General features: G+C 44.0%; 4 protein-coding genes across 6 annotated transcripts in view; 3 read left to right on the top strand and 1 right to left on the bottom strand.

Moving 5' to 3' along the window:
- The window catches only part of rps10 (ribosomal protein S10), a 56,345-nt gene that overhangs the window by 11,988 nt on the left and 16,624 nt on the right, over window positions 1-27,733 (top strand). The window lies entirely within an intron of this gene.
- snrpc (small nuclear ribonucleoprotein polypeptide C) lies at window positions 1,253-4,415 on the bottom strand. The gene is made up of 6 exons (XM_037489762.2): window positions 4,292-4,415; window positions 3,411-3,453; window positions 3,194-3,302; window positions 2,792-2,851; window positions 2,020-2,124; window positions 1,253-1,788 (listed from the first exon to the last, which is right to left on the bottom strand). Exons 1-6 carry the CDS (start codon window positions 4,297-4,299, stop codon window positions 1,667-1,669), a joined length of 447 nt encoding a protein of 148 aa, XP_037345659.1. The 5' UTR covers window positions 4,300-4,415; the 3' UTR covers window positions 1,253-1,666.
- Window positions 5,190-10,581, top strand: ilrun (inflammation and lipid regulator with UBA-like and NBR1-like domains). The gene is made up of 5 exons (XM_037489761.2): window positions 5,190-5,466; window positions 6,739-6,893; window positions 7,017-7,214; window positions 7,522-7,832; window positions 8,502-10,581. Exons 1-5 carry the CDS (start codon window positions 5,309-5,311, stop codon window positions 8,535-8,537), a joined length of 858 nt encoding a protein of 285 aa, XP_037345658.2. The 5' UTR covers window positions 5,190-5,308; the 3' UTR covers window positions 8,538-10,581.
- On the top strand, window positions 17,192-23,483 carry LOC119229723 (SAM pointed domain-containing Ets transcription factor). Of its 2 annotated transcripts, none has more exons than XM_037490386.2 (6): window positions 17,192-17,326; window positions 20,897-21,329; window positions 21,974-22,171; window positions 22,319-22,366; window positions 22,529-22,663; window positions 22,922-23,483. In XM_037490386.2, the coding sequence occupies exons 2-6, from the start codon at window positions 20,906-20,908 to the stop codon at window positions 23,098-23,100; spliced, it is 984 nt and encodes a 327-aa protein (XP_037346283.2). In that variant the 5' UTR covers window positions 17,192-17,326; window positions 20,897-20,905; the 3' UTR covers window positions 23,101-23,483. The 2 variants fall into 2 exon arrangements, with proteins under 2 accessions (XP_037346283.2, XP_037346284.2); XM_037490387.2 differs by lacking the exon at window positions 17,192-17,326 and adding an exon at window positions 20,597-20,760.

Here is a 27,733-nt window from a genome sequence, read left to right as displayed (position 1 = left end):
ACACACACACACACGCACACAGGCCATCAGATGCGCATCCACGTGGGTTTATTCCCGTCCCGCCGATGCGGGGAGTGGACGTTTGCGGCGCTTCTAGTGGAAGCCGTCGGGCAGCGCCTCTTTGGAGATGACTATGTACGAACCCGCCCTGCAGGGGGGACGGTTCGGCTCGGTTCGGTTCGGATCGGCTTTGCACGTGCAAGCTCACAACCTCCAACTTAACACATTTGTTTTGTTTTTTTTCTCCATATGTGGACCGGGACGTTTCCTAAACCATAAAGCCCCAGAAATGTCCTCCGGGGGGGGCGTTGGACACGAATGGAAGTGACAGTGCGCGGAGGCACGCACGCTCCCGGTGTCTCGCCTCTAATTGCAAAACTCTCTGGCTCCATCTGTTGAGACGTTATTGTCTTCGCCGTAAACAGGACGTCGGGGGTGTTATGGACGTGGGACGCAGATGTCAGGAGGCGCGCGCGCGCTCTTGCGTGATTCTTGCAACCCTCGTTGAACTAACGAGGTCTCGTTTGTCTCTTCGTGAGACGAGATTTTAAAAGCGTCCCTGTGCGTTTTGGTTCGGTCTCAACGGGGTGACGCGCATCCCAGAATGCGAAGGGCCGTGTGCAGAGTTGACCCTGTAAAGGTCAGCAGCGGGTCACGGTGGTAAGACACGTTGGGTTCAGCTCGAGGCTTTCTGGGGACAAAGTTAAGCACAAGGACTTCAGTTTGGTTACAGATGAAAGGCTTAATGTTTAAGAATGTGTAAGTCGTGCCATTTTGCTCGTCGACTTGTTTTTGGATCATCAGCAAACTTTTTATTTGAAGCAATATTTTGGCAAACTGAAGGTAAACATGTGCAGATCTATTTTTATTAATCATGATTGTGATTTTCCTCCAAAATGGTCCTCCCTTCCACGTGAGAATCTGACCCTTTCCTCTTCATAAGTGATAGTTGAATTAAGATAGCAGCGATATTGCTGTGGGACTTGGGAATGTAGGAGTCTTATTTAACTCTAATTTGTTGCCTCATTAATGTGCCATTAAAGCAAAGGGAGACAAAGCCGACAGCGTTTTCTCTAGACGGAGACCTTGATTGGCTTTTTGGCTGGCTGTGTATTGATGTTAAAAGCTTTTTGAAAGTATAACAGAAAGAACAATACAGGCAGCCTGTGCCTGAGGGATTTACCCACAATCCCTAGTGTTGTGAAATACAAAAATGAAATATATAAAAAAAGGACAACAACGTACAAAAATAAACAGGTTTCAAATCACCGTTTTATTTTTCAAAGCATGGCAATGAACGATAACAAAAACATGTAAAAATCCGAAAACAAAAAGTTAAAATATACCAAAAGTCATATGGAACACGCTCTTTAAATGTGTGCTGAACAGCTTTGTCGAAGTGAGACGAGATATTTCAGACTCAACACGAAGGACGTTCGATTAAAATGAAAACTGTAAAAATCCATTCTAACGTGAGTGTAATAAATACCGGAAAAAACAGTCGACATAATTACATCTGGGACTTCCGGTTGGAGGTTGAAGAAATTGAGACGTTTGAACCTTTTCTTTTCTTAAAAGGCGAGGAGAAGTCCAAGTGTTCAGCCGAGAGTCCTCACTGGACAGAGTCTGTTGGCGGCAGCAGAGAGCGGAGAGCGCCACGCCGCCCTTATCTGTCGGGCCGCATCATGCCCGGCCTCACCGGCATCATCATCGGCCGAGGGTGACGCATCATGTGTGGCGGTCCTGGCATCATCTGCATGGGTCCTCCCATCGGCGGCCTCATGCCTCCTGAGAGTGGAAGTGGAGCCAGGCACAGCATTAGGGATTCATTTAGAAATAGCCAGTTTCCTAGTAAAGCACTTAATTGATCTAAAGTTTAAAAATTGATTAATCGTTTCTGAATCCAAACTAGACAGATGTAACCCGGTTCACTTTCCAATGGCCGACTGAACTCCAGCAAACATTTGAAATGCCCCTCAAAGAACATGTGAAGCTTTGTCAAAGGAACACGTTTCTTACCGGGTCCACCGGGCATCATTCCATGTGGGGGGGGCCCCATCATGGGCATCATAGGAGGACCTCCCATAGGGGGCGTCGGTAGCATGCCTGGCCGAGGAGGACCACCTGAGTTACAAAGAGCAAAGGTTATGTGTGACGATCAGATCCATGAGACTCAGTTTCTAGGGGTTTCTTTGGTTTTTATTTTATTTTTTTAAAGAGTAATTTACACAAACTTCTGACTAAGCATGAAAACATGCACTGGTGTTGACATTATAATTTAATTCTAGATGACAATCATGTAAACAAACTTTAGGCACAGTGAGAAAACTAATGCAATGAAATAAATCAAAGAACACACTTTTCGCTTTGTGGAACTCGATTGCATTAGACAAAGGAGATTGTTATTTAGTCTACTAGCATTGATTTAAAAGGACTGAATAAAATGTTAAAGTATCATGATGCAACAATTCAACAGCACTCTAAACAACCATCAATGCCTCTTGAAGAGATTACAAAACCACATGATCCCATTCATTTAGGTAAGAGTTATTGTAGGCCGTTTAAAAAGTAATAAAATATATCTTATGGGTTTCTATTTACGCTCAATGGTGCGCTAATTTTATCCTTTAATCCCATAGGGACAAAAATGTCACGGCCTCTGCTCATTGATCATTTTAATACAGATTAATCTCAATAATCCCTAATAATAAGCAGAAGGTCTTATCCTATCAACAATGAATCAAACTACTAAGTGTTTGCAGTGCAGATAACACAGCAGAAATGGACTCACCTGGGGGAGGACCGCCAGGGAACGGCGTGGGAGGAATCTTCCCCTGTTGAAAGGCAGCCGCTGTCAAAAGACAAAAAAATATATCATTAATGTGAATTAATTGAAGCTCATTTCTCAATGCAGCTAATGCCAGGTGCACCGCTAGTCTATGCTAGCGATGCTATCCCACACACTGGTAGAAGCATGTCTTGCGTGAGATACATAGCAAGCTCCAACACCAATTTCATTAAGTCGCCGTTTACAATGAAATAAATCATCAATGCGATATTGAAAATTCAACTTTTATATTCATGTATAAATCAATACACAAATTGCTTTCATCTGAGTGGAATCGTTAAATGAATAAAAAGCCTTTTCAGAGTGACTATGTGTTCAGGATGATTGAGCCAATAACGTGCTTACTCGTTTTATCGATCAGGCTCTGAGCCTGCTCCTCCATCCACTTCTGGTAGTAGTCTTTCACATTTTCCTTGTGCTTTCGACCACTGCAGTGAGTCTTCCTCACTGATGGCTGGAAAAGATTTTATAGTAATATATTTTAAAAGGATTGAAATACACCAAAAGCCTTACCTCATGCTTGTCAACAGTTTTATTTTGGTACCACAAAGGCACAACTTACCGAATCATGAGTAAGGTAGGTATCACAGTAATCACAGTAAAACCTTTTGGGTGGGGGGGGGGGGGGAATTGGAGGGAAAAAAGATGTGAGATATGAAATCACAATTGATAATGAACGACCAAATACATTTTACAAAGACAAAAACATTGCGTTTCCTGTTTATACAAACTGCATTAAAGCAATTCAATTGGGTAAAACATTTTGTTTAGTCTGTAAATGCCGCATAAGACACATTTAAAACCAGCTGGGGAGGTTCTGTTGTGTCCGTATTGTGCATGACCCAATAAAGCCTTCAGACACAACATGTCAGCACACCGTCTTGCATCCTCGTTCTATAAACTTAATTGAAATTCTGGACACGAACGACATAACGTCACGCACAGGTTAAAGTTACATTATAAGATGACACTTGATTTTGGTAGAGTCATATTCGTAATTACTTTCCTATAGTTACTTTTAAGAGTTGTTCTCTGTAGATGCTCCAGTGAGTTCAGACCCATGGGAGGTGACGCTATCTGAATGAATGGGTTTTATAACTTGCAATACCATTAATACAAAAAATGTAAGACAATAGTAAAAAAAACGTTTTTAAAAAAAGGTCAACATGGACAAAAAGTTTTAAAAATGTGATTGTATAACGCAGTAGTGATTCTCTTTAGCTGGAAACGGCTAACGTTAGCTAAGTTCACGTTAGAGTCCAGCAAATAGACACAGCCCAAACAAAGCGTACAGCGACCGCCTGGAAACTAGTCCGTTTATATTAGTTTACAAAAGGGGCTTCGTCTTACAACGGTCCGTTGCTCAATACAAAAAGCAACCCGGTTCGTTGAAACGTGAATAACATATATTAAGCCTAACAGAGAATAATTAACGATAGTTACTTAGGCATGTTCCCCGGCAATCTCCGTCGTGAGCGCGATTCCGGTGTTCCCAATAAGTCTCCCTACCAGCTACAAGAGCGACAGGCAGCAGCGTTCCGCTTAAAAGGGTCCGCCACACGAAACGGTACCTCTGAATAAAATTATATGACATAAAAACGACACAAGAGTGCAATACCCTCAGCAAAAACAGATAATAATCCGAATTATTGTGAATAAAAAAGAAAAACACTGCATTATTCTTGCTGTATAAGAGCATGTACATTACATATATATTATAAATATGTATTCGTTTATCAACATCTAAACATCAAAGACGAATACAAAATAATGTACCAGTTTATTCTTATACTTTGAATTGAACATTTTTTTAAAACACATTTCTTAAAAGAAAATGGCAGAATTGTTGAAATATTTTTCTTAAAGGGTTCGTAGTTTTGCTGGTTTTTGAAAACCAACACGGTTCAGTGGATTTTATCAACGATTGCCTAGTCTTTTTTTAATTGTATGACACGGTTAAGATAGCCTTTAGGATTTTTTAATAAGACGGACATTTTAAATGTTTCCCTGAAGAATCCCGTACTCTCCCCCGCTCTTTCCCTCACTACACACACGATATATATATATATATATATGTATGTGTGTGTGTGTGTGTGTGTGTGTGTGTGTGTGTGTGTGTGTGTGTGTTATATCGCGTCATTGTTTTCTCCCAAACTCCACTTCCGACGTATGCGCTTTAAAAGGAGCAGAGCGGATATATTAATCAACCAATGAAAAGGTGGCTCCAAATAGCAACAGATGACGTCAACGCCCCCTTTGTGATTGGCTACGGTGACGCGCGGGCTGTTGCAGCGTCAAACAGCGTCCCCCTGGTCGTGCCATGCGCACTGACGGTTGTTGTTGTTGAGCTGGTTGTTATGGCTGGACACGGCCTCGGACTAAACTGAGAGAGGTCCCCCCCACTCCCCCACCCCTCCCTCCCCGCAGCATCCCGTCTCCGCTACGGGACACCCGTCACCCATGGAGGGCACGGACATGGAGGTGGACGCGGAGCTCATGCAAAAGTTTAGCTGCATGGGCACCACGGACAAGGATGTCCTAATTTCGGAGTTCCAGAGGCTGCTGGGCTTTCAGCTCAACCCGGCCGGCTGCGCCTTCTTCCTGGACATGACCAACTGGTGAGTCCGGGGATACGAGGGGCCTGGTGTCGGAACAGCAAAACGATGCTAACTTAGATAGTATAATTAGCTAGTTAGCATAGGTTAATCTGCTACAAAAATGGAGGCAGACGAACACGCCGCAAAATCAGCGGTGTTCCAACGGGAGAAGACCATTCCTTCACAGGAAATGGCTGTGGTGGTTAACGTAACTCCCGTCGATCCTTACGGCGGCGAGCGGAAGTGAAACGGTAAAGTTTAGCCCCAACTGTGAGTTTTAAATAAGCAGAAATTACTTTAAAAAAAGGCAGGACGGCTAACTAGCCAGCGGGATAATTCGAGCACAGGCAACTCCCCGTGTAGATTATCTGCCGTATTACATGATGGTGTGTTCACAACCGGTTACATCGAGCTGCGCCGGGAAGACACAACTCACGTTAGTCTGATGACGTAACCAGTCGTGATCCATCGGCGGTCGACAACAAGTGGTCTTTCATCAATCCATTTTAAGCTTTCGGTTGATCAATTGTCAATGCCCTTGATTGCATTCCAGTCTAAAGGGAGGACCTCATTTCAAAGTGTCTTGTTCAAGTTTTCATTTTGGAATCAGGAATTCATGCAAGATGACATCATCACGTGACAATAGCTGGGATTTCCCCTACCGAAACTATTTTAATAAGTGACGCTGCGTTGTGGTTTATAATGTCCCGTGATTAAAAAAACACAGAAATCAGTTGAATAGTCACACCAAGTACCTGTCCAGGTGCAGTGGAGGAGATTTGTGAAGTAAACGGCCCCAGATGATGTCCCTTGTAAACTTTGAAACTAGATACGTGTATTTAAACGGTTTGCATCTCAAACTGTAGATGCAACGTTTGGCTGGCCACCTGCATTACGACTCCCTGTCCTTGCATGACCTGCCCCTGGGCCTTACAGGCGTTACTCTCTTTTGGGGTCTATCCACATGCAGATATTCTAAAATGAATCGTCCTCTGGGTTTTTCCCCTGTATTATTTTATATCCTATCTGGATTTATGGACAAAAAGGTTGGTTTGGAGGGGGAGGGGATAACATCACCATATCAATTCTTCCCCAAATACTTTTATGTAACCTACTGGCCCGGAGTTGTTTTTTGTGCGCATTTATAAAATCAATGTCAACCTTCTTGTCCGAGTAATCGTCCGTATCAGATTGGTTAACTGTTGCGTTTGATGATAGTCTGCGAGGCTGAAGCATCTACAAACTGCCCCCCCGCCCCCTTAACACCCTTCTCTTTCTTTTGTGTGGGAACAGGAACCTGCAAGCTGCTATTGGGGCATATTATGATTTTGAAAGTCCCAACGTCAACACGCCTTCCATGTCCTTTGTTGAGGACGTGACGATCGGGGAAGGAGAGTCTGTTCCTCCAGATACGCCGTTCACAAAGACCTGGAGAATACAAAACACAGGTGCACAGCACGTCACCACATTCGCCACGTTGAGCGCTCCCACTATGGGTTGCATTTCAGTTCCCACGTCATGGTTTTGTTGTTGGACCGTGTTTTGACCGCGCTCATCTTTGTGTCCTGAAGGTGCAGAGTCATGGCCACCTGGGGTTTGTCTCAAATACATCGGGGGGGATCAGTTTGGTCATGTAAACACAGTAATGGTGAAGTCACTGGACCCCCAGGAAATATCCGACGTGAGCGTGCAGATGCGAAGCCCCACAGCTCCAGGCATGTACCAGGGCCAGTGGAGGATGTGTACAGCCAACGGATTATTCTATGGAGGTAGGACATCACCAAAGGGGGAGAAAGGGAGAAGCAGACAGAACGGTCTAGCGTGCACCCTGATGTTAGCGCCACATGTTTGTATGTGACGAGCATCACTAGCACGCAACATTTAATCATGACTAACTGAAAAACCATTAAACCAGCCTGATTATGAAGGAAATGTTAAATAAGTGTGTTGTTTAGGGGAGCTGCTTGATCAAAGGGTTCCCAAGGATGCATTTTAACAAAGAGGAAGTCAGCGAATTGGTGGGTGGACTCCGTCCCACAAGCAGCCTGTGTTTGTGAACCCGTCCTCTCTCCACAGATGTAATCTGGGTGATTCTTAGCGTGGAGGTCGGTGGGCTCCTCGGCGTGACCCAGCAGCTGTCATCTTTCGAGACGGAGTTCAACACCCAACCCCAACGCGACGTGCAGGGAGACTTCAACCCCTTCGCCTCGCCACAGAAGAACAAGCACGACGCCACCGACGACAGCTTCAGAGATCCCGGCGGAGCGTGGGAACGCACGCAGGAGCCAATCCAGCAGGACGAAAACGGATTGTCTCTGTCTCATAATGCTGTAAATAGGGCGTCAAATGGTCTACAAACCAATCTTTCCGTGGTTACTTATGGTCAGGTATGTGTGCGTCGAATTTTGCGATACACAAATCAAAACTATTTGAGCCTTTTTAAGAACTATTTCCAGCACACTGATCACGGTCACCTTTCGGAGTCAACGTGAGTCTGCGTGCACAAGATACCGTTTTCATTAAGTCTGCATCATCACAGTGCGACACGCCTCCAACCAGCTGGTTTAAATGGCACAGTTTAATGTTGGTGAAAGGTTACCATAGCTTTCACTTTGGTTAAATAGTACATAAAAAATGATGTTATTGTGAAGAATGTACTGTAACTATCTTAACTGCAAATGGCTTTTATCGCGTTAGTAAGTAACAACCATTCTAATTAAAGTGAACCAGTCTCTCGGGTGGAGTCACGTACTTGAATAAGCATCACCACATACCCGTCATAGCTGTCACAGCGGAACAGCCTGGACCGGAGTGGGGGAAACCACTTAGTCATTCCGTCGTGTCATTTACGTTCAAAAGGACTCGGCCTCTTTACGAGTAACGCAGGGATTGTTTCTACTCTGATCTGATGATAACAACAGAGCACGGTGCACCGTGTGTTTTAAATAACTTTTTAAATAACATTTTATTCTCATCTGTTCATTTTCTTGTTGCATAAACTACTCCCAATAATTCCCCTTCTGTTTGCCCCCCCCCCCCCCCTCCTCCCCCTCCAGGGTATTCACGGACCCTATCCGTTTGGACAGAGCTAGAATGACAAAGACGCCCCCCCCCCCCCCCCCCACCACACCACCCCGGACCTCCCTCCACCATCGTGGATGATGAGTCCTCGGATTCAGAGGGGAGGGGCCTGTTGTTTTCTATTGACTCGTGACGACCTTCTCCCAAACCCGGAGGCCCTTTCCACAGAAAACACAGACTTCAGTGAGGTGATCGGATTACGTCGGCGAAGCGTCCCACCTGACATCAACACCCCGGATTCGCATGTGCGAATGCTTCATTTAAGAGTGCTCTAAAACTTTAAGAATAGAAACACACGACCATTTTTATTTCCACTGTAAAAACACGCCTAACGAAAGGGAAAATCTACCTGAAACAACTGCGTACAATTAGCTATTTCCATGGTCAATTTTAGTAATTGGTCTCGTCAGGGTTCCTACGCGGGTCGGGAAAGAATCACAATCGTCATCTCCGGAGTGTTTCCAGTCACTAAAACCACCGAACTCTACCGCGTCCCCTTCACATGTGACGATGGTGGAGAGCGACTCCCATGTTTACATTTCCTGAGCGTTCACGTGATCCGACAACTTTAAAACGGGTCGGCGTTTACAGATTTTCCCGCGGGGAGGGTTAAATGATAGCCCACTATATCCAGTAAATGCGGCTTCAATCGCTTTGAGCGTCCGACTTTTTTTCTCATTCACGTTTCCAGTTGCAATAACAAGTCGGATGTTAATGTGAACGCAGTTTGCAAATGTGGGATTTTAATGAGTCTGTTAAAGCCGAGAGGTTTAGCATCACGCGCACCTATCTGGTATCAGATTACAAACAAGGACCAGATGAAAGATCCATTTCACTCGCCTGGAGGCAAACATCCCAAAACAATTATTAATTGACATATCAGACGTTTTTTGACATGAACATTAAAACCGAGGACGCAGCGTTTGAAATCATGTCGCACCAACAGAATCCCTATTTTGAGTCCGATATCCGTGCGGTGACATAATGAAAACATGTTTATTACTATTATCAGTTATCAGGCATCAGACACATTGATTGAATAACACATCCAGAGGCGTTCAGATATGTTGATGGTAAATATTCTCACACAGAAAAGCCTGTGTAGGAACCCTCCCAAAGATCCAAACCAGAGAACCAAGGCGCTATCTGTTCTGTCTGCAGGTTCCTCGATTCACAGCATGGGATGTGAGTGTGTGTGTGTGTGTGTGTGTGTATGCCTGCGTGTGTGTGTGCGCATGCGTGTTTTTTAGGGTGGGTTTTCGCTTTGAGTAGATGCTGAAGCGCAAAGGGATGCGAGGTGCGTTTGAGCAAGTGAGGTGTGAAGAAGGGTTTTAAAAAGCCATCTAAATCTATTTTGCCTGGTGAGTGAGTGAGTGAGTGAGTGAGTGAGTCGACGTCCACAGTGAGTGTACTAGATGTTCGTGTGTACGTGCCTGTTGAGTGTGCATGTATGTCATGGTTTCTTTTTGGATTTAACTGACATAGAAATGGTGTATACTTCTTGGGCAAAGGGCCGTGCGGCTCCACTGAGCTGACTTTCTTAACTGCCCGGTTACTTTTATTTATTTGTGGTCTTCCTGCAAAAAAACAAGGTCCCTTTTACAGCCAGCAGGTGGTGCTAAGAAAAACAAAAAAAAGTGACAAGTCGAAGACTATTTGAATATGAAAATGAATTGTTTGCATCAGTTTTTTTGAGCACTGGTGTTCTGTTACTGCTATTTGCACAACACGGTCCGCCTCGCCTGAGGAGGATGAGTGGTTTATTTTTATTTTATTTTTTAGTTGAGGATTGTGGCACCAGCATTTTACTGAAAGTTTTGCTCTTCTGCTCTCAAGGCGCACGTTTCTCACAGCTTTACGTTCTGTTGTCGACCCACATTTTTAAATTTCATTTTCATCACTTCACCAATATCTGATTCTAAAGATCAGTGTTAATTTTTGATTAATATTCATTTGCGTTTAGGAGTCGCCCTGCTGTCATGAAGCCTCGTGTCAGGCGGTGCACTTTCATCCTGTACTTTGGGCTCGAGAAATAAAATGGGGAAACGTTGTCGACGGAACTCTATGATTTAAGTTGTTCCAACGCTCTCCTGGTTTTTATTCTGAAAAGGATTTGAATTTTGGCGTTCATTGCTTCTCCGTTCATGTGTACCCAACTCATTCATGTCACCAGCCTTCTGTGTGCTGCTGCTCTATTTGTTTTTCAGTCAGCTGAGAGTTCTCCTCCCAAACAGTATACACTGTTTTCCATTGCTTCTTCTAGTCACGTCAGTCTCTTTCTTTGTGTGTGTGTGTGTGTGTGTGTGTGTGTGTGTGTGTGTGTGTGTGTGTGTGTGCGTGCTTACTTGGGGGCTTGCTTGTGTGTATTTTGGTGAGAGTGAGCGAGACGGAGAGAGACAGTTGGTGAAGAATCTGAATATTGCTGGATTTATTCTCTAGTTTGTGACTATGTACAGATTTGAGATGGGCGATGAGTGGATGAGACGAACGTTTACATAGTCCTAAAATAGCACATTTATCTGACAAGAAACTGTAAAAAATAAAGCTTTTTTTTTCTCCTGTATCTAATTGAGCGTTTGTATGATTAAATGAACACTGAAACTGAGTGATTTTTTTTTTCCCTTCCTATATTTCACTTCCTCAGAAGCGTTAACTACGTGCACCAAACTCGTCTAGAAAAGCTGCCTTTTTAATGTTTTATATCCATACTTCTCTTTATACACATGATTATGGGCCGTATCTGTGTCCTGTGGGAGTTTGTTACTGGTGGAATGAACAGGATAAAGATCTGTTGCTGTTTGCAGCAGGCATGTTATACATTTAGTGAAGGCCTTCAAGAAGGCGAGCCTGTTAATGACCCAACAGCGCCCCCTTGGGGAGATTCTGCAGCCTGGGACACAGAAAAAGGAGCTTCTTCTCCTGAAAGACAGAACGACAAATGTCCACTGAAGCCTTTGCGATCATATAAGTCCAGGACCAGGAGTCAGAGTCTGCATCGGCTTCTCTTCAGGGTCCAACAAGGCCCTCAACAAACGGATGTTCTTCAAACGGTGTCTGCGTGTTTCTCTGTGGGTGTGAAGGCGATGCCCATGCAGGCGGAGAGCACGGTAAGAACCTCTCGCATGAGGCTCGTGTGGGCAAATATTGACTTGTGCTTCAGCAATTCTGCAGTGCGCCCGTCGTATCCGAGATCGCCCCCGAGTCAACAGGCTGGTTTTGCTAATGATGGATAACTGCTCATCATTTCTGCAAAGACAAACAGACCTTTTAGTACCAGGAATCGAGAACGAAGTGACGGAATGAAAGGCCCGAAGAACCATAAAGGAGTGGACCTCCTGCCGCTGGGTCGTCTGCATTAAAGTGGAGAAGCAGTGAAAGAACTTGTGTGAAGACGTTTATCAATCTGATGAGATCCTTATTCAGGATTACACACCATTTAACACTAACTGTAGCAGAACATTTAGAGGAGAACCGTTTTTTCTGATTTGAACGATTGAGGCAAACGGGATTGTTTTATTACAAACATCTTCATCTGTCCCCACTGAAACACTCCCCTCTGCAGACTTTCTGGCCCGCGGCGACCGCCACTCAACAAAATACACAAGCGGCCTCTCCGTAGTGCTTTGCCACGTCTCTGGAGGTGCCTCTCAGGTTGCTTCAGTGATGCAGAGGTCCAAGAGGTTCAGACGGGCGACAGGATGCAGAGGAGCGCCGTCGTACGCCATCTGGCCCGATCGGGTTCCTTCTGCCTCGGATGAGTCCTTGTGATTAGATTGCAGATGTTGTTTGTCAGGGTGGGGAGCGCCGCGAGCATCATAAACGAACAGCAGCGTGTGCCAACAAACGTGGCGCAACTCGGCTAACTTTTTTTTTTTTTTTGGCAAATAATTGGTAAATGTTCACAGCAGTGTTGTGTTGAAACTGGTCCAAGTGCCCCGTTTCCCAATTCTACTCACAGGGAGCAACATGTATCCTCTTTAGCGAGGCGCCAGGTGCTAGAAAACATGACAAGTTATGTCCCTGAATCTTTCATCTCCAAAAGTAAATATTCACGGCAGCAGTTGGGTCGTCGGGGTAATTTAAAGTTGCACAAGAGAAATATTAAAATAAAGTAATTAAAGTAACTCAGATGCTCTATTCTGTATATTTAAATGTTAAATCAATTACATTTTGCATATATTTGCATTTAAGAAATCTGATCCATAGTTGTTGAGATGAATCTCACCCGTTTGTCATTTTCTGATGGTTTTGTAAAGCTTTCCAACTCGAATCGTCGCTCGTGTCCCATTCCTTTAACGGGTCAAGCTGTCAACACATTTGCCAAAGTAGACCTCGAGGTCAAGCAGAGGTCAGGAAGGAAGTTCTCTGCTGCCCTCGCAGTGATTACAAACGGTTTCGATGCAATTAACTGAAACAAAAAATGTTTCATAGGTTTGAGGCGTCATTGACGTGGATCAATGTCACATCAAAGACATCAAAGACCTTTTGCCCCAAAGGGTTCACCTGCACAGACCGTTGAATCAGCAACTTTCCACGGTCCCTCCCTTCTCCTCACCAAGTGCTGGTGGATACAGTCGCTGTATGTCGGCGCCTCCGGGCTCTGAAACAAACCTGCTGCTGCTGCTGCTTTGATCGCTTTCCTTCTGCAGGATCAGTCTCCAGCTTAGCTTAGCTTAGCTTGTTGAGAACGGTCACAATGCATTGAGATGTTCATGTAGGAAGTTTTCTCTCGCTGTTGTTTTTTTATAATCAATATTATGAAAGCAGCTTATTTTCCATTAAAAAGTATCACATTTCATGACTATGGAAATTATTATTATTATTATTATTATTATTACTCCCCTGTACCATTGTGGGGTCTTCTAGCAGAAACAATGCTCAGGTAGGCCGTGGCATTTAAACAATGCCCCATTGGCTCTAAGGGGCCTGAAGTGGGCCAAGAAAACATCCCCCACACCATTAGACCACCACCAGCAGCCCGCACAGTGGTAACAAGGCATGATGGAGCCATGTTCTCATTCTGTTCATCCTCTTGACTCTACCATCTGAAGGTCTCAACAGAAATCCAGACTCATCAGACCAGGCAACATTCTTCCAGTCTTCAACTGTCCAATTTTGCTGAGCTCTTGCAGATTGTAGCCTCTTGTTCCTATTTGCAGTGGAGATGAGTGGTACCTGGTGGGGTCTTCTGCTGTTGTAGCCCATCCGCCTCAAGGTTCCCTTCACACCATTCTTTGTAAACCCTAGAAATGGATGTGCGTGTAAATTCCAGTAACGAGCAGATTGTGAAATACTCAGACCGGCCCGTCTGGCACCAACAACCAGGCCACGTTCAAAATTGCTTAAAACACCTTTCTTTCCCATTCTTACATTCAGTTTGGAGTTCAGGAGATTGTCTTGACCAGGACCACACCCCTAAATGCATTGAAGCAACTGCCCTGTGATTGGTTGATTAGATAATTGCATTAATGAGAACAGGTGTTCCTAATAATCTTTTATGTGAGTGTATTTGGACAAACTGGTGAAATACTTTTCATTTGGTGCCACGGCTAGATACTCAAACACGCATTACTAGCCAATTATATTTATTAATTACACCATTTTATATGTTTTCTTGTTCGTGTCTTTATTGTTGCGTCAAAATGCCTCATGCTGTCACACACACACACACACAGGGACCAATGCGCACATTTTAGATGCTTTAATTGAACCCAGCAATGGCATTGATACAGTAATAATGAGTAGAGAAGACACTGCCTGCACCACTTCACCTGCTAGATGACAACTGTCCTCTTGGTTTGCCTGTAATATAGACTTTATATTCTATTTTACTGCCATTTGAAACTACGGGAACTAAGAGCTTCATCTCTGCACACCCTTCCACCATCGCATGTCATGTCTGGGCCTTTGATTTATTAACACTTCATGCCTCTTGTCACCAACCCCCCTCACATCTGTTTATTCGTTGCACATCTGCAGGACCAGGCACGTCTCTGCAGCACCACCTGCTTCACATGCGAGCTGGCGGGCTGCCTGGCTGTTGAAGTGACTCATTGGGAAGTGGATCTTAACTCCATTCATCTGGCGTCTTGTGCGTTCTGTGAGTTCGCTCGACTTCCTCCTGAAACGAGCCCGACGCGATCAGACGGCTCGGGCCCACCCGACGGTTGGGTGAGCGGCCCAAAACCCGAGGAAGAGACTTCAAAACTCGCTATTCCTTCACTCAGCAAAAGCTTATTGAAGTCGACACAATATTGACTTTGACTAAAACAACTCGGGTCATCGACACCTGTTCCCAGTCGGGCGCTTAGTATTTGCGGATCACAGTGGGGCCGATTGTGTCTTGGTGTTTGACGTCTCCTCGCTCGTTGTCTTTGAGTCATGCGTGATCGTTTGTTCCAGAGAAAAGGTAAAGGTCAAACACACTCTCCGAAGAAACTGCCATGCAAATAAGTAAAGCCACGAACTAAGCGCCCCTTTCTCCACATGTAGGAAATATGTCATTATTTGTTCTTATTTCTGTGGTATTGTTTTCTTATTTTTGTGGAAATGAAACACACACACACACACACACACACTGAAATGTCACGTTTGGAGGGAGTTTTGATGATCTCTGCACACCTCCTTCTGAAATGCTGAAATCCTCTCTTCCTCTCACATGGACATAGAGACGACGATGATACATGTGATGCATCTGAATATTATTATCTTTTTCTTCAAAAATACGATCAGACGCCTTTTAACAATCATCACTTTCATGAATATTTGCACAGACTATAATGTATCATTTTAAAATAAACTGTTGGATGTGAGTCAGCTGAGAAGGAGAAGCTAAACCAGGGTCATCATCATCTCTTATGGGCCTTTGCAGGGGAAGAAAAAAGATCTTCATGCAATCAGCTCTAATCGACCATTATTTCTGTGTATAAAAAATAAATATATAAACATATTTGTAATAATAATAATTGCTTTTACTTGAATATTTCTTTATAAAATGTTTAGTTATGTCAACCGGGTTTACATTTTTAATATCTTCTAGTGCTGTCAAACGATGAAAACGATTCGTCAAACAATTAATGTCATAGTTAACTCAAAATTAATCACAATTAATCACACATTTTTGTCTATTCTAAATGTCCCTCCATTTATTTTTTCCATGATTTCTTCTTCATTTTAATGCTCTTATCAACATGGAAAAGTGGATTGGCTTGCTTCATGCAAATGTTTTATTTTAATTAAAAACAAGTGCAGTTAAACCATGGCTTAATATTTGCTGTGAACAAAGCAGTCAGGCCTCTGATTTCAGAGACAGTGAACCGTAACAGTTAGCTCACCAATGAACTCACTTCTTTGCTTTCAGCAGCTACTCAAACAGACAAACCTGTTTTCAGACAACAGTCATCCACCCCCCCCCCCCTCCCCTCCCAAAAAAATCTTTAAAAAAACACGCTATTCTCGCGATAAAAACATTGACGTCGTTAAAATGGGTTTGCGTTGACGTCGTTAATAACGCGTTGACAGCACTAATATCTTCTAATGTTAAAAATGTTAATATCACTTAATTTCACAGGCATACTTGTTATATAAATATATATTTAGTTTTCCATCTCTATTTTGTATTATATATAATGCTATTGAGTTTTTCATTTAATCCATATTTTTGCATAATTTAAGCACAATGAGAATGACTACATTATACACCTATTAAATAAAATATAATATCAATATAAATAGGACCCATTGTGTCATGATACTGAACATCAAGTTAGAATTATCTCCATCACACAGGTGTCTTCACTCATTCCAGTGGATCTATAGACACAAGGTCGGCAAATGTGACCTCGCTTTATGAAGATGTTCTAAAAAAAAGGGATTCACAGTATTGAGAAGATACGTGGAGATTAAACTAAAACACCAGAGAGGGACCTGTAATAAATATACAATGTTTAAAGAGTTTGGCTTGGGATCTGTATCATACTATCCAACATCTTGCTGTAATAATGTTTAGAATGGGGCATATTGCTGCTTTGTATAATAGTGCAAAGTATTGTCACACAATAACGGAATCTACAGAAATATTGGCTCCTGTGGTAAAAGATCATTACGTATGATCAGATTTGTAATTCTAGTTGTCAATTATCTGCTTTTTTTAAATTCTTAGTCATTGTAGATACAGCTGTGAAATATATGTGGTTTAGTAAAAAGTTATTAGGACCGCAGTGCTTTTTGTTTCTATAGATAGTTCTCTTTTCAAAGTGTTTTTTTTGTCTTTTATCATCTTGAATTGTCTGTCTACTCAGTCCTGGGGGTCAACTAGTAGTGTTTGAGGAGGTCTGGGTATAATCTGCAAGACAAATGGCACTTCAAATGCACACACACACACACACACACACACACACACACAAAGTAAACACGGCCGGCCTATAAATATGAATGCCAGTCAATGGAGGTGGAATTCCTTTGCACTCCCTCAGCGAGTCACTTGGCTTCACTTCCTCCGTGTCCACACCCCCAGCAGGTGCTCTCACTGGAACCTTAGTCTGAGCTTGAGCTTTAGGCTTTTGGGTCTAAGAGCCTGAGAGAGTCCGAAGGCCTCGAGGCTGGTGGGCTCCGCTGACGCTCACCAAGGGGGGTCGGGAGGGGAGGAGGGGGGGGGGGGGGGTCGCCACGCTGCACCTCTGCCCTCAGGCAGCGTCCCGGCGCCTGAGCCGAGCCAACGGGGGGGAAAAGGTCACCGCGCATCCTTCAACGGGGACCAGAGCTGCGTCCAGTCTGTGGACATCAGAGCGTCGTCTCCGCGGTAAGAAGACACAACGCTTACATGGACACAATGTGTACACAGAATATACAGAAAATATTATAAATATAATCTGATTTATTTATGAACTCTGGGCCACAAGGTGGAAATGGTCATTGGCTTCTCGACACAATGTAACACAGGACAGAAAAGTTGTTATCTCATTAATTTACCAAATTCTTTTCAATTTACTTTTCCATGTGTTCTCTCTTTGTCACGCCAGCAGATGAGAAAAAAAAAACTGTTTTTTTTAAAGTGTATGCATCATTTGAGTCGAGAGATGGGAGAGAGAAAGACGTCTGTCGCAGTTAACGGGTGGTTCGAGGCCCAAAAAGCCTCCAAAGATAAGCAGACATATTCAAAATAAAAGTTTCACTGCGGTGAGGGGGACTGAATTAAGATTTGTAGCAAAGGTGTAAATTAGACATGAATGAGACAGTAACAAGTGTAACTCACAATGTCTGTTTGTACGTTACGCTGGAACTCGTCCAGAAGGTGCAGGTGTCTTTCTCCTGTCAGTGTCGAGCTGATCTTTATCTCCACAGCATCACTCTGCTGCACGATACTTAAAAAGCTGATTTGGATGTCACTCATGCAGTACGTTAAGACATCGCCACTCGTATGGTTTAGGGATTAGTTCCAAGCAGGCAGAAAACAGGTCTTTTAATATCAATGAAGCTGCACACTTGCTTTTCTAAACTACTATTAAATCCCTGCTTCTTCCGGCCCTTAAATTATTATCTTCACTGTCTTCCCTAAACAGGTGACGGGTCCGTGTGAAACCTCAAAATCTCCAGGTCCAATCTCCACGGGGGGAAGATTATGATCTGCATCACTAACGTTAAAAAATAAGTCCCTTGTGGAAATGAATTTGCCCCCCCCCCCCCCCCCAACCGTAAAGTTCTCCTGGGCAATTGGCCCGATGCCACTACACGAGGCTCGATGCCAGTACACGAGGCTCGATGACAGTACACGAGGCTCGATGACAGTACACGAGGCCCGGTGCCAGTACATGTTGCCCGGTGCCAGTACATGTTGCCCGGTGCCAGTACATGTTGCCCGGTGCCAGTACATGTTGCCCGGTGCCAGTACACCTGACTGTCAGCACGAATCCACCACAAACCGAACGAGACGGAGACGGAGCCACAGATTCAGGTCTGTGGCTCCGTCGTCTTCCCAGTAAACAGGTGCCTTTTCCCCTTCGCTGGCGGTGATGTTTCACATGAAAAAACCATGAGAGGGAAAAAGTCTCCTTCTCCCGGTCACACCCCGCTGTTCACACCTCGGCTCCGGACTCAAACAACACCAGCATGAAAAAAAAGAACATTTTGGTTGTTGATCAGGAACGTTTATTCATTTATAAAATGGCATGTTCAATTCACAGATATACAACTCTACAGTATAAAATACAATAGAAGGCTATGGGCCAAGGATAAATAAAGGATAAAAAAGGAGATTCAGTTAAAAATAAAAAGTTAAAAATAAAGAGAACTAGCGAACAGATATTCTACACAATTGTGTTGTGAGATGACATCAAATCTCACATCAAACCACCTTTATCCTCTCTTTTTTCTAGCTCAGATTTCAACCATCTTTTGCTTGTTTTAATCACTACTCAACAACTCTTTAAAGGAGAGTGACGAATGGCCTGATGGGTTCATTTCCAGCTGGATCAGTTTCATTGGTTCCCAACCTTTTACCGCTTTCACATTCTAGGAAGGTTTTGGGTGGAGCACAAACTCTCCTTCCTGCCAGGTTCCTCATCCAGGCTCCTGTTGGATTTATTTTCCTTTTTGAAATAAATAACTCTTTCGCCGCACTTTGGTTCTACCAAAAAAATATATATATATATATATTCTTCCAATAAAATGGCTTGAATCTTTTAAAATCCAAGGCAATGATAACCCCTAAAATGAGACCAAGCATGTGAGAGAAATGCGGTTCCCAGGGTGAGTTCTTTTCCATCGGTGTCAAAGGGCGACCTCGCCGAGTAAATGGAGCGAGCACTAATGCTCCTGAAATGAATATCGGCGATCTGACCAAACTCATTTAGAGATCAGTCAGGCTCTTAATCCCTCTCTGCATGGGTGTGTGTTTGTGTCTTTTTATTGTGCTCCCTCTTCCTTTTGGAAGAAGGTAATATGGCTAAATTTGCTTTGCTAATGGGCTTAGCGCAAGCTGTTACAGAGCACAGCTGACGTGAAACATGCCGGTGGCTTTTAATCTGACTCCCGATGGAGTGAAAGGGAGAGTGGGTTATAGTTTACCAGGATTTTGGAGATGAAAGGAAGACTGGGTAGGAGGTCTTACAGTGGGGGGTAGAGGACCAAAGTCTGGAAGGGTAATCTTTTTTTTGGGGGGTGGGAGATAACTCTATTTGACTTTTGGGGAAGTTTGTTAAATGTGTCGATACCTTTTTGGTACCAGCATCATGAAAGGGTTCCGGGCTGGAGAGGGAACTCTCGAGGTGTAATGTTTAAAAAGAAATAGTAATAAAATGTGAACAAACATTCTGTAATCATGGCCCTGTGATCAAATTGCTCATTTTACAAAATGTTGTGCACAAGGAGTAAAATTATACTTGTTGCATCCGTAGAGCATTTGCCTGATTGATAATGAATGTCACCTGAATTCATTTCTCCCTCCAATATGTTTTTGCTTAATGGGACTTTTTATCATTTAATTTTTACTACACTGTTTAATTCCCTTGTTGTGTCTCGACAAACAAAGCCGCGACCCCAGCGCCCCCCCCCCCCCCCCCCCCGCCCCCCCACCCACAGAACCTTGGACATGTGTTCCGTGAGAGCACACCTCCTTGCCAGGTTCGGGGTGTGACAGCAGTGTGCCTTCCCGTGTGCCAGCTGTGGCGGGTACACATTATGGACGCCATATACGCCAATTCGCCCTGAGATTACAACACCAGCGCTACAGCTGACGTCCATAAACGCAATGCTTATGACGGCAATTTCCTGTAAAAGGGGGCAGCTATCAGTGTTCATAAAGCCTGATTGTTTTCGAGCATGTGGTTCAGGGTGGAGGCTCTTCCCCACATTATCTAAACTTGATTAAAAACTCCAGCTGACAGTGGAGACAGAAGGCTGCAGAGACGGCACCTTGAAAGCCCAGGCAGGCGGGCGAAGCCGCCTCGGGCCTCAATGCGAGTCCCCCCCCCCCAAAGCATTGGCCATTCTGGGCCACTGACCCACAAATAAGAGACTCAGTCAAATCCATTTTGCCACATGCCTGTCAGCGCCGTGTGCCTTTCAACTCTCTCCAGCCTGGATCTCCGTCAGGCTCAGGGTTCTTATAGAGCAGTTCCGCTCATAACACGTTGGCAAAAGGGGACTCAAGCCTGCAGCGGCTCTGATGGAGTTTACAACTAAACTAAAACAACTGCTGGTTTAGCAGCCAGAGAGAGGAGCACCCTGTCCGAGAAGGTGGTGTCTTTTGGACTCGAAGCAATTAATATAATCAAAGTGATGATGGGATTTGATGGGCAAAGCTCAAAGGATACCTTTGATCAAAAAGTTTGCACGGAAACATCGAGTTTAATGTGGCCTTTCTTTTCCCCAGGTACCAGTTATGTCAAATTCAGTGTACGGATCCCGGATGGGGATGACGGGTGACGACTCCCTCGCCACCCTGGAGCGAAACCGAGGCTCGGCAGGTCTCTGGGACCTCGGGGAGACCAAACCAAGCGGGGAGTCCCTGGAGCGAGGCGCGCCGGGCCTCTACCTGTCCTGCTTCGACATGCTCCTCACCGAAGACGCCACCTGGCTGGTGAAGGTTTCGGAGGCCTGCCCTGCGCCGGCCGCGCCCATGACTCGCATGGCGCCGGAGGTCGAGCCGGAGCAGTGCCCCGTCATCGATAGCCAGGAACAGGGACTTTCTCCCGGGCTGGAGGGGCAGGAGGAGGAGCGCTCTTTGGAGCAGGTGCAGAGCATGGTGGTGGGAGAGGTGCTGAAGGACATTGAAACCGCCTGCAAACTGCTCAACATCACGCCAGGTAGGGCACCTTCCACCGCACCCACTGTTGCTAATTTGTCATCTCCAAGAGGGGTATTAAAGTACTTAGTATAACTGACAAAGAAATAAATCTTTAAGAGAGGGCCCAAGGTTTTTTCACGTCCAGAAAAGAAAAAAAGTTATTTGCAAGTGAAGGGATATTGATTCAACCTAAGCTACTCTATCTTGCCCCCAAAATCAACACGTACGTTAACACATGACTGATTCAAGATCGTATCCGCACTGACGCAAAGCCGTGTTTGCCTGCTCCAGGATCTGTTTAATCCTGCCATTTGCATGAGTTCTACCTGAAACGTGACAGTGATGCTTCTCCCCTGCCGGTATACAAATGTACACAGTCTTAAGGGCGAGGTCTCCTCGCCGCTCGCCGCAGTGCAAACACAAGGAACAGTGTGTATTGTGAGCCTCGAGGCCGTCGTAAAGCAGCCGTCTGATCTACTGATCAGAAGTGTGCGTGTGTGTGTGTGTGTGTGTGTGTGTGTGTGTGCACATGAGTGTGATTGCCTTGTGGATTCAGTGAATGCATCTAATGTAAGCAGAGCATAACACACGCGGGTTCCGACCTTGACTCAATACGACTTACGGGCGCAACCACCGGTTCATTTCCGTGCTCCGTTCTCGCAGATCCCATAGAGTGGAACACGGGGAACGTCCAGAAGTGGCTGCTGTGGACTGAGCATCTGTACAGGTTGCCCCACGTGGGGAAGGCCTTCCAGGACCTGACAGGAAAGGACCTGTGCGTCATGTGCGAGGAGGAGTTCCGCCAGCGCTCGCCGCAGTGCGGAGACACGTTGCACGCGCACCTGGACATATGGAAGTCAAGTGCGTGATACATTTGGCTGTTTGAGTGTGTCTTTGTGTGTTTGGGTGGAAATCAGGAATGTAGCTCCAGGGGCTTTGTAGTCTGTACAGTGTCAGATTATTCAAAGTTAACCTTTGAGGATTTACATGTTTCTGTTCTCTCTCCAGCTGCCTGGATGAAGGAAAGGTGTTCAGTTGGAGAGACCAAAGCTACAGGTGGGTTGGTTTCATTCACACACCAGACATTTACACAACATTTCACGATTCCGGCTTTCATTCCAACCAAGCTCCTTCTTTGTGAAGCCTCCGGATCCGTGATCCTCTGCTACGTGTGAACGATGACTGGCCTTCAAGTCTTTTTTATTTTTTGTGATTCAGGCTGTGAAGATCTTTGGTCCGAGGCAGATTCGTCTTGTTCCGGTCAGCCCATTCATCTGTGGCAGTTCCTCAGGGAGCTCCTGCGTAAACCGCACAACTACGGCCGCTGCATTCGCTGGCTGAATAAAGAAAAAGGTGTTGTTTTTAAATAAACTTTTTATAGGCCACGGTACCGGAAGTGCTGTGATGTTGCACTTTTGGAGTTTTCTTGCTTCATTTTAATTTGTGCACATTGGAATCAAATTATTTAAATTAGGAAAATAAATTAAAGAGAAAAACAACCAGGAGAGAACACCTGAATTATTATTCTGAAAATAAGATCTCGATGAGACTAATTTGTTTTAAATGAAATGACATTTTTCTTTAAATTCACAAAAGTCCCACCTTTTGCAGGCATTTTTAAAATCGAGGACTCGGCTCACGTCGCGAGGCTGTGGGGACTCCGGAAGAACCGTCCCGCCATGAACTACGACAAGCTGAGCCGCTCCATCCGCCAGTACTACAAGAAGGGCATCATCCGCAAGCCCGACGTGTCCCAGAGGCTGGTCTACCAGTTCGTGCACCCGGTGTGAGGACAAGAGACACGACCCAAAAGGACACGCTGTCTCCCGCTTTGACACCTGAGCTGGAGACGAGACGACGACGCGCGCGCGCGTCACGGAACCCGGACGGCACGCGCGCGCGCGTCACGGGGCTCACCTGAGCCGAGAGGAACAGACGAGCGCTTTTTTTTGTTGTTTTTTTTTCCCCCCTCACGGCAGAATGAAACAACCACAATTTTAAAGAAGAACCCCGACAGAAACTGCCTTTGCACAATCTGCCTGTTTTATTGCGTGTCCCGTGATGCGATGATCAATCATCCTTCATCACGTGCCCCTCGCGCGCACGCAGTGGGAAAACGCCCACGGCGGCCTTTTCTTTGTCTCCTCGTGCTTCTCACCTTCGACTGATGTGTCTCTGTTTGAATTGGCGCCGGTTTTCCGCAGCAGTTGGTTGGGAGCGTTTTGCTTCTTTTGTAATCCATAAATCTCACCTGTCACCTGTCACCTACAGACACGGAGACAGTTTGCTGCATCTGGATCCAAGAGTGAAAAACTGTTATCAAAGGATCTCGGGCCACACGTTTGGTTTTGTTTTATTGGCGTAAAGATGTACGGAGGGACGCATGTCATTGTTTCACTGCTGAGGAGGCCAACGTTTATTCTCCATGCAGAAAGCTTTCTATTAGTTTGTATTGCTGTGTATTTTATTTCAAAGATCCCAAACGTTCAGTAAAATAAAGAATAAACATGAATCAAATCATCATATGGATAAATACATCCAAAATGATAATGCCGTGTTGTATTTGACGTCCAACGAGCCCAGAGTGAAAGATCTGGACATCAGTCAAGCCGCAGGCCGATAGGAGACTCCTCACAGGTCAGACTCTCTTCAGAAGTCTCTGAGAAAACCGCTTCTGGTCCATAGAGCAGTGTAAGGTGTGGCTACCTCGTGATTGACAGGTCGCTGCTCTGTTCCGTGTCACACATCTCTTTAGATGTCTTCTTTATGTTAGCTTCACTCTTCAGAACCGTATTCCGACAACCGATGGGTTCCTTTGCTTCTACAGAAGTTCATGGTCCTCAGAGGATGAATTGGAAGCTCTTTAATGTTCCTTTTCAGGTCAAAATATTGGTTTTGACCAATACTGGCTTTTGACTAAATAGCTAGTCAGCCTCAGCCGTACTATATAATACTATTATTGAATATATCAACTACGCTTCCTTTCAGATCATTTCCATTTCAAAACAGTCCTTTTACTCTTTAATAAAATTTTCCAAATGAGAGTTTTATTTCATGTCACTTGTCATCACAAACTGTTTCCCCCATCCGACAATCTAAAACGTGATTAAAAGGGAAAAAAAACACAATTCAAATTGCTCATTGGGGAAAGACACATCTGTATTTAGAACAGAGTTGAAAAAAATGTTTCTGAAAAAGATTACTTGATTGCAATAAAGAAATACCTGCGATATAATGTTTTTATTGGATTATTTCACACATTTTTAATTATGTCGTTTGTCTGAATGTTTTCATACACACATTTTGATCAATGTTTGACGCTTTGCGGTTGATTATTTCAAACAAAGTACTTTTCATTACTAACATCCTAAAATTGTCTTTTAAAAAACTCTATTTCTTAACTGGATATGCGTCATAAAAGGTTTGCAGCGCATCAAAATTCAATCAAGTGTTGAACGGTTATGGACTCACTTTTCAACACACAATCACATTTTTTTACGTGCGGTCTTGTCTGATTCTGTCTTTCTACTGTGAATATCCGCCAGTGAAAGCTAGCCTTGAGCTAATTAGCGGTTTAATCCTGCATGTGTGTTGTGGAAGGTATGCTTATCTCTGCATGCAATATAAAGGTGTTTAACTCTCACAGAGTTGACGATTTGAGGTGTGACATAAAGTATGATGTTAGTTATCAGAGACACGGTGACGTAATGCCTGCAGAGCACACTGCAACACAAACCGCTGTGAGTCCATGGAGACACGAAGGTTGTTTTTTTTTTGAAGGTAAAACAAATAGGACAATACGAGTATAATGTGCATTACGTGGTTGCAGGATTGTTTTCTCTGTGATAATTTCACTCACAACATGAAGAAGCTGAATGTAGTTTCTGCTGACCTCAGGTGGCAGAGTGTGACATTCAGAGTTAAACCCAGAGGAGACCGACAACCTTTGATAAAGCCCTTTTCAGGCTTATTTTAAAGCTCACACTGTTATCTTTAAATATACAGAAAATATCAGTTGATTTCTTAGCCATAACTTGGCAAAGATTTCAAAAGTAAAGATATATAAAGATACATATAAATATTTAGAGGTTGCAAAATTATAAAATATAGCTCTTTGAATCCTAAAATGTTGCTTTTGCTGTTTCTTTGTTGTTTTTAATGTAAATGCCTTGCAGTACCGTGTAAAGCATTGTACTTGTATCACTGTTATTTGATATCATTTGGCAGTACTGTTGTGATGGTACTTTAACTTTAAGGACCTTACTACTTCTTCCACTACTAACCCTGAACATGTAATGTGTTGTATTTGTTGTGTAGAGGGGACATAACTCAAAGAAAGAGGGAAAATACGACAAACATCTCATTTAATTAATAAGGCACACTGCGAGTCTACTACTTGTTTAGCTATAATTCTTGTGTTTCTTTGTTAACAGATCGGTAAGAGGAGATATACGGCGGTTAAATGGAACTTTGGACATTTACTCAAGTTATATACATTTAGAATTTTAGTATTACTGTCATCCTACTTCATACTCTACCAAAAAAAGCTTTTAAACCATTGGACACCATGGTTATTGTTTACTTTAACGATAAGAAAAAAAATCAAAGTACAAAATGACATTACACATACAATTATTTCATAAATCTGATACATCAAGTGCAATCATTGTATCTCACATGTGCCTCAGAGGTTTCTGATGACATCTTTTTATTTTGCGTATGCAGATGAACAGGCACTACAGTTTATAACTTACAGCACTATGCTAAAAAAAAAGAAAGAAGAGAAAGCCTCCTAAAAAGTTCCCCTCAACATCGCCGATCAACGTTTCCAGACACACAAGGAAGAAGCATTTTGAGAAACATGATGACATTTGTTAAACTGTTGCCCGTGAACGTCTTTGAATTCATTTCCTAAGTGAGGACAAAGAGTGTCGTGTCGGTGTGAACTGAAGCTGCAGAAGAAGGAGTCGGATTCTGCAGCTCTGGGTCACTTTGTTCAACGTGAGAGGTGGAGGGAGATGGGGGGGGGGTATATTTTAGTAAGGCAATATTCATGTCACCCCCCATGAATCCAGTGCTTACAACCGTTTTACAAAAGAGGAGCACAAAGAACAAGGAGGCATTTTCCTCCTGATCCAAAAAATGTAACTCCTCAACCGCCACATCAATATTTCAGAGACGGATCCTCTTTCGCTCTTGTTTTGTGTGGCTTTTCTCCGCCTGTGGCAGTAAGAAAACACCCGACTTCCTCCTCGACAAAAGGTGTCATTTTCAGCCAACACCTGTGGTGGCCAGGTGCAACGGACCAATAGCTGTGCACCGTGCTGCCACGTGCACTCTTAACCCTTTTCTGTGTGTAGAAATGTTCTGATTAAACTGTAAAAGGTGTGGGTGTGTAACACAGCCTGTAGTTTTGTTCACAGCGAAACGGACCAAAAGAATCAGGACGTTTAGGTTAGTTAGTGATTTTTAGTTAGTGACTAATTGAGGCCCTGCACCCGATCGGTTGAGATCAGAGCGGTAAAACGGTGTGTGGGAGCGTCGGCATGCAAACTATCAGAGGTCACGGATGTCATCGCAGAGTCGACCGCAGAACAGGAAAAAAAAAGAATAAATAAAACCTCAGCAGGGAAATTATGCTGGTTTCCAGGACGGTTTTCTTCACGGCTTGTGCGTTATTAACACAGTCTGCGCGTAAAGACAACACGGAGACACAATGAGTACAAGCTAGTCTACGGCGTGATGTAAACCATTAATGTGCGCTTTGGTAGAGGATGGATTTCTATTTCAAAGAAGAGCTCCTTTCCTATTTACTGATGGTGATAATTCAGTGACATGTAGTGTGGCAGGAAAACACCTAAATGCATTAAAATAAACAAATGCTAATTAGTCTTAGAGAAGAAGATGGATGCCCCTCTTGTTGTTGTGCACACTACACGTGAAGGCAGAGCTAGCAGCTAGATAGCTTAGCGAAGGAAAGGAGGGAAGCCAACCTGGCTCTTTATGTCACTAAATAACTTGTTTTCTTTATTTGGTGTTTTAAAAAAAAGCTGTATAGGGGGTTTGTGCTGTAACTCTTTCTTGGTCAGGGACAACGACCGACTGCATCATATAATCCCATCACCTTTTGAACAGATTAATTAAGTCTGACACTAAAAGGAAAGACTCTCTCCCGATTAAAGGCTAACCGTTTCTCCTCATTTCCCCTGGTTATGCTAAGCTAACTAGCTGCAGGCTGGAGCTTCATACTTCATATTTCCGGTAACATAAACATCGATCTTGTCCTCCAATTCTCAGGAGCACATTTCCCAAAACAATTCCTAAACATGGGAATTCAACCCGGAGAGAACACTGTATTCAATGAGAAAATAAAAACTGTACAAGCCGTCAGACTGTACAAAAAGAGAAGATAAAAATATCTAC

The sequence above is a fragment of the Pungitius pungitius genome, chromosome 8 (genome assembly GCF_949316345.1).
Source record: "Pungitius pungitius chromosome 8, fPunPun2.1, whole genome shotgun sequence".
NCBI classification, from domain to species: domain Eukaryota; kingdom Metazoa; phylum Chordata; class Actinopteri; order Perciformes; family Gasterosteidae; genus Pungitius; species Pungitius pungitius.
Note: the sequence above shows the minus strand (reverse complement) of the source record. Positions and strands in the feature narration are given on the sequence as shown.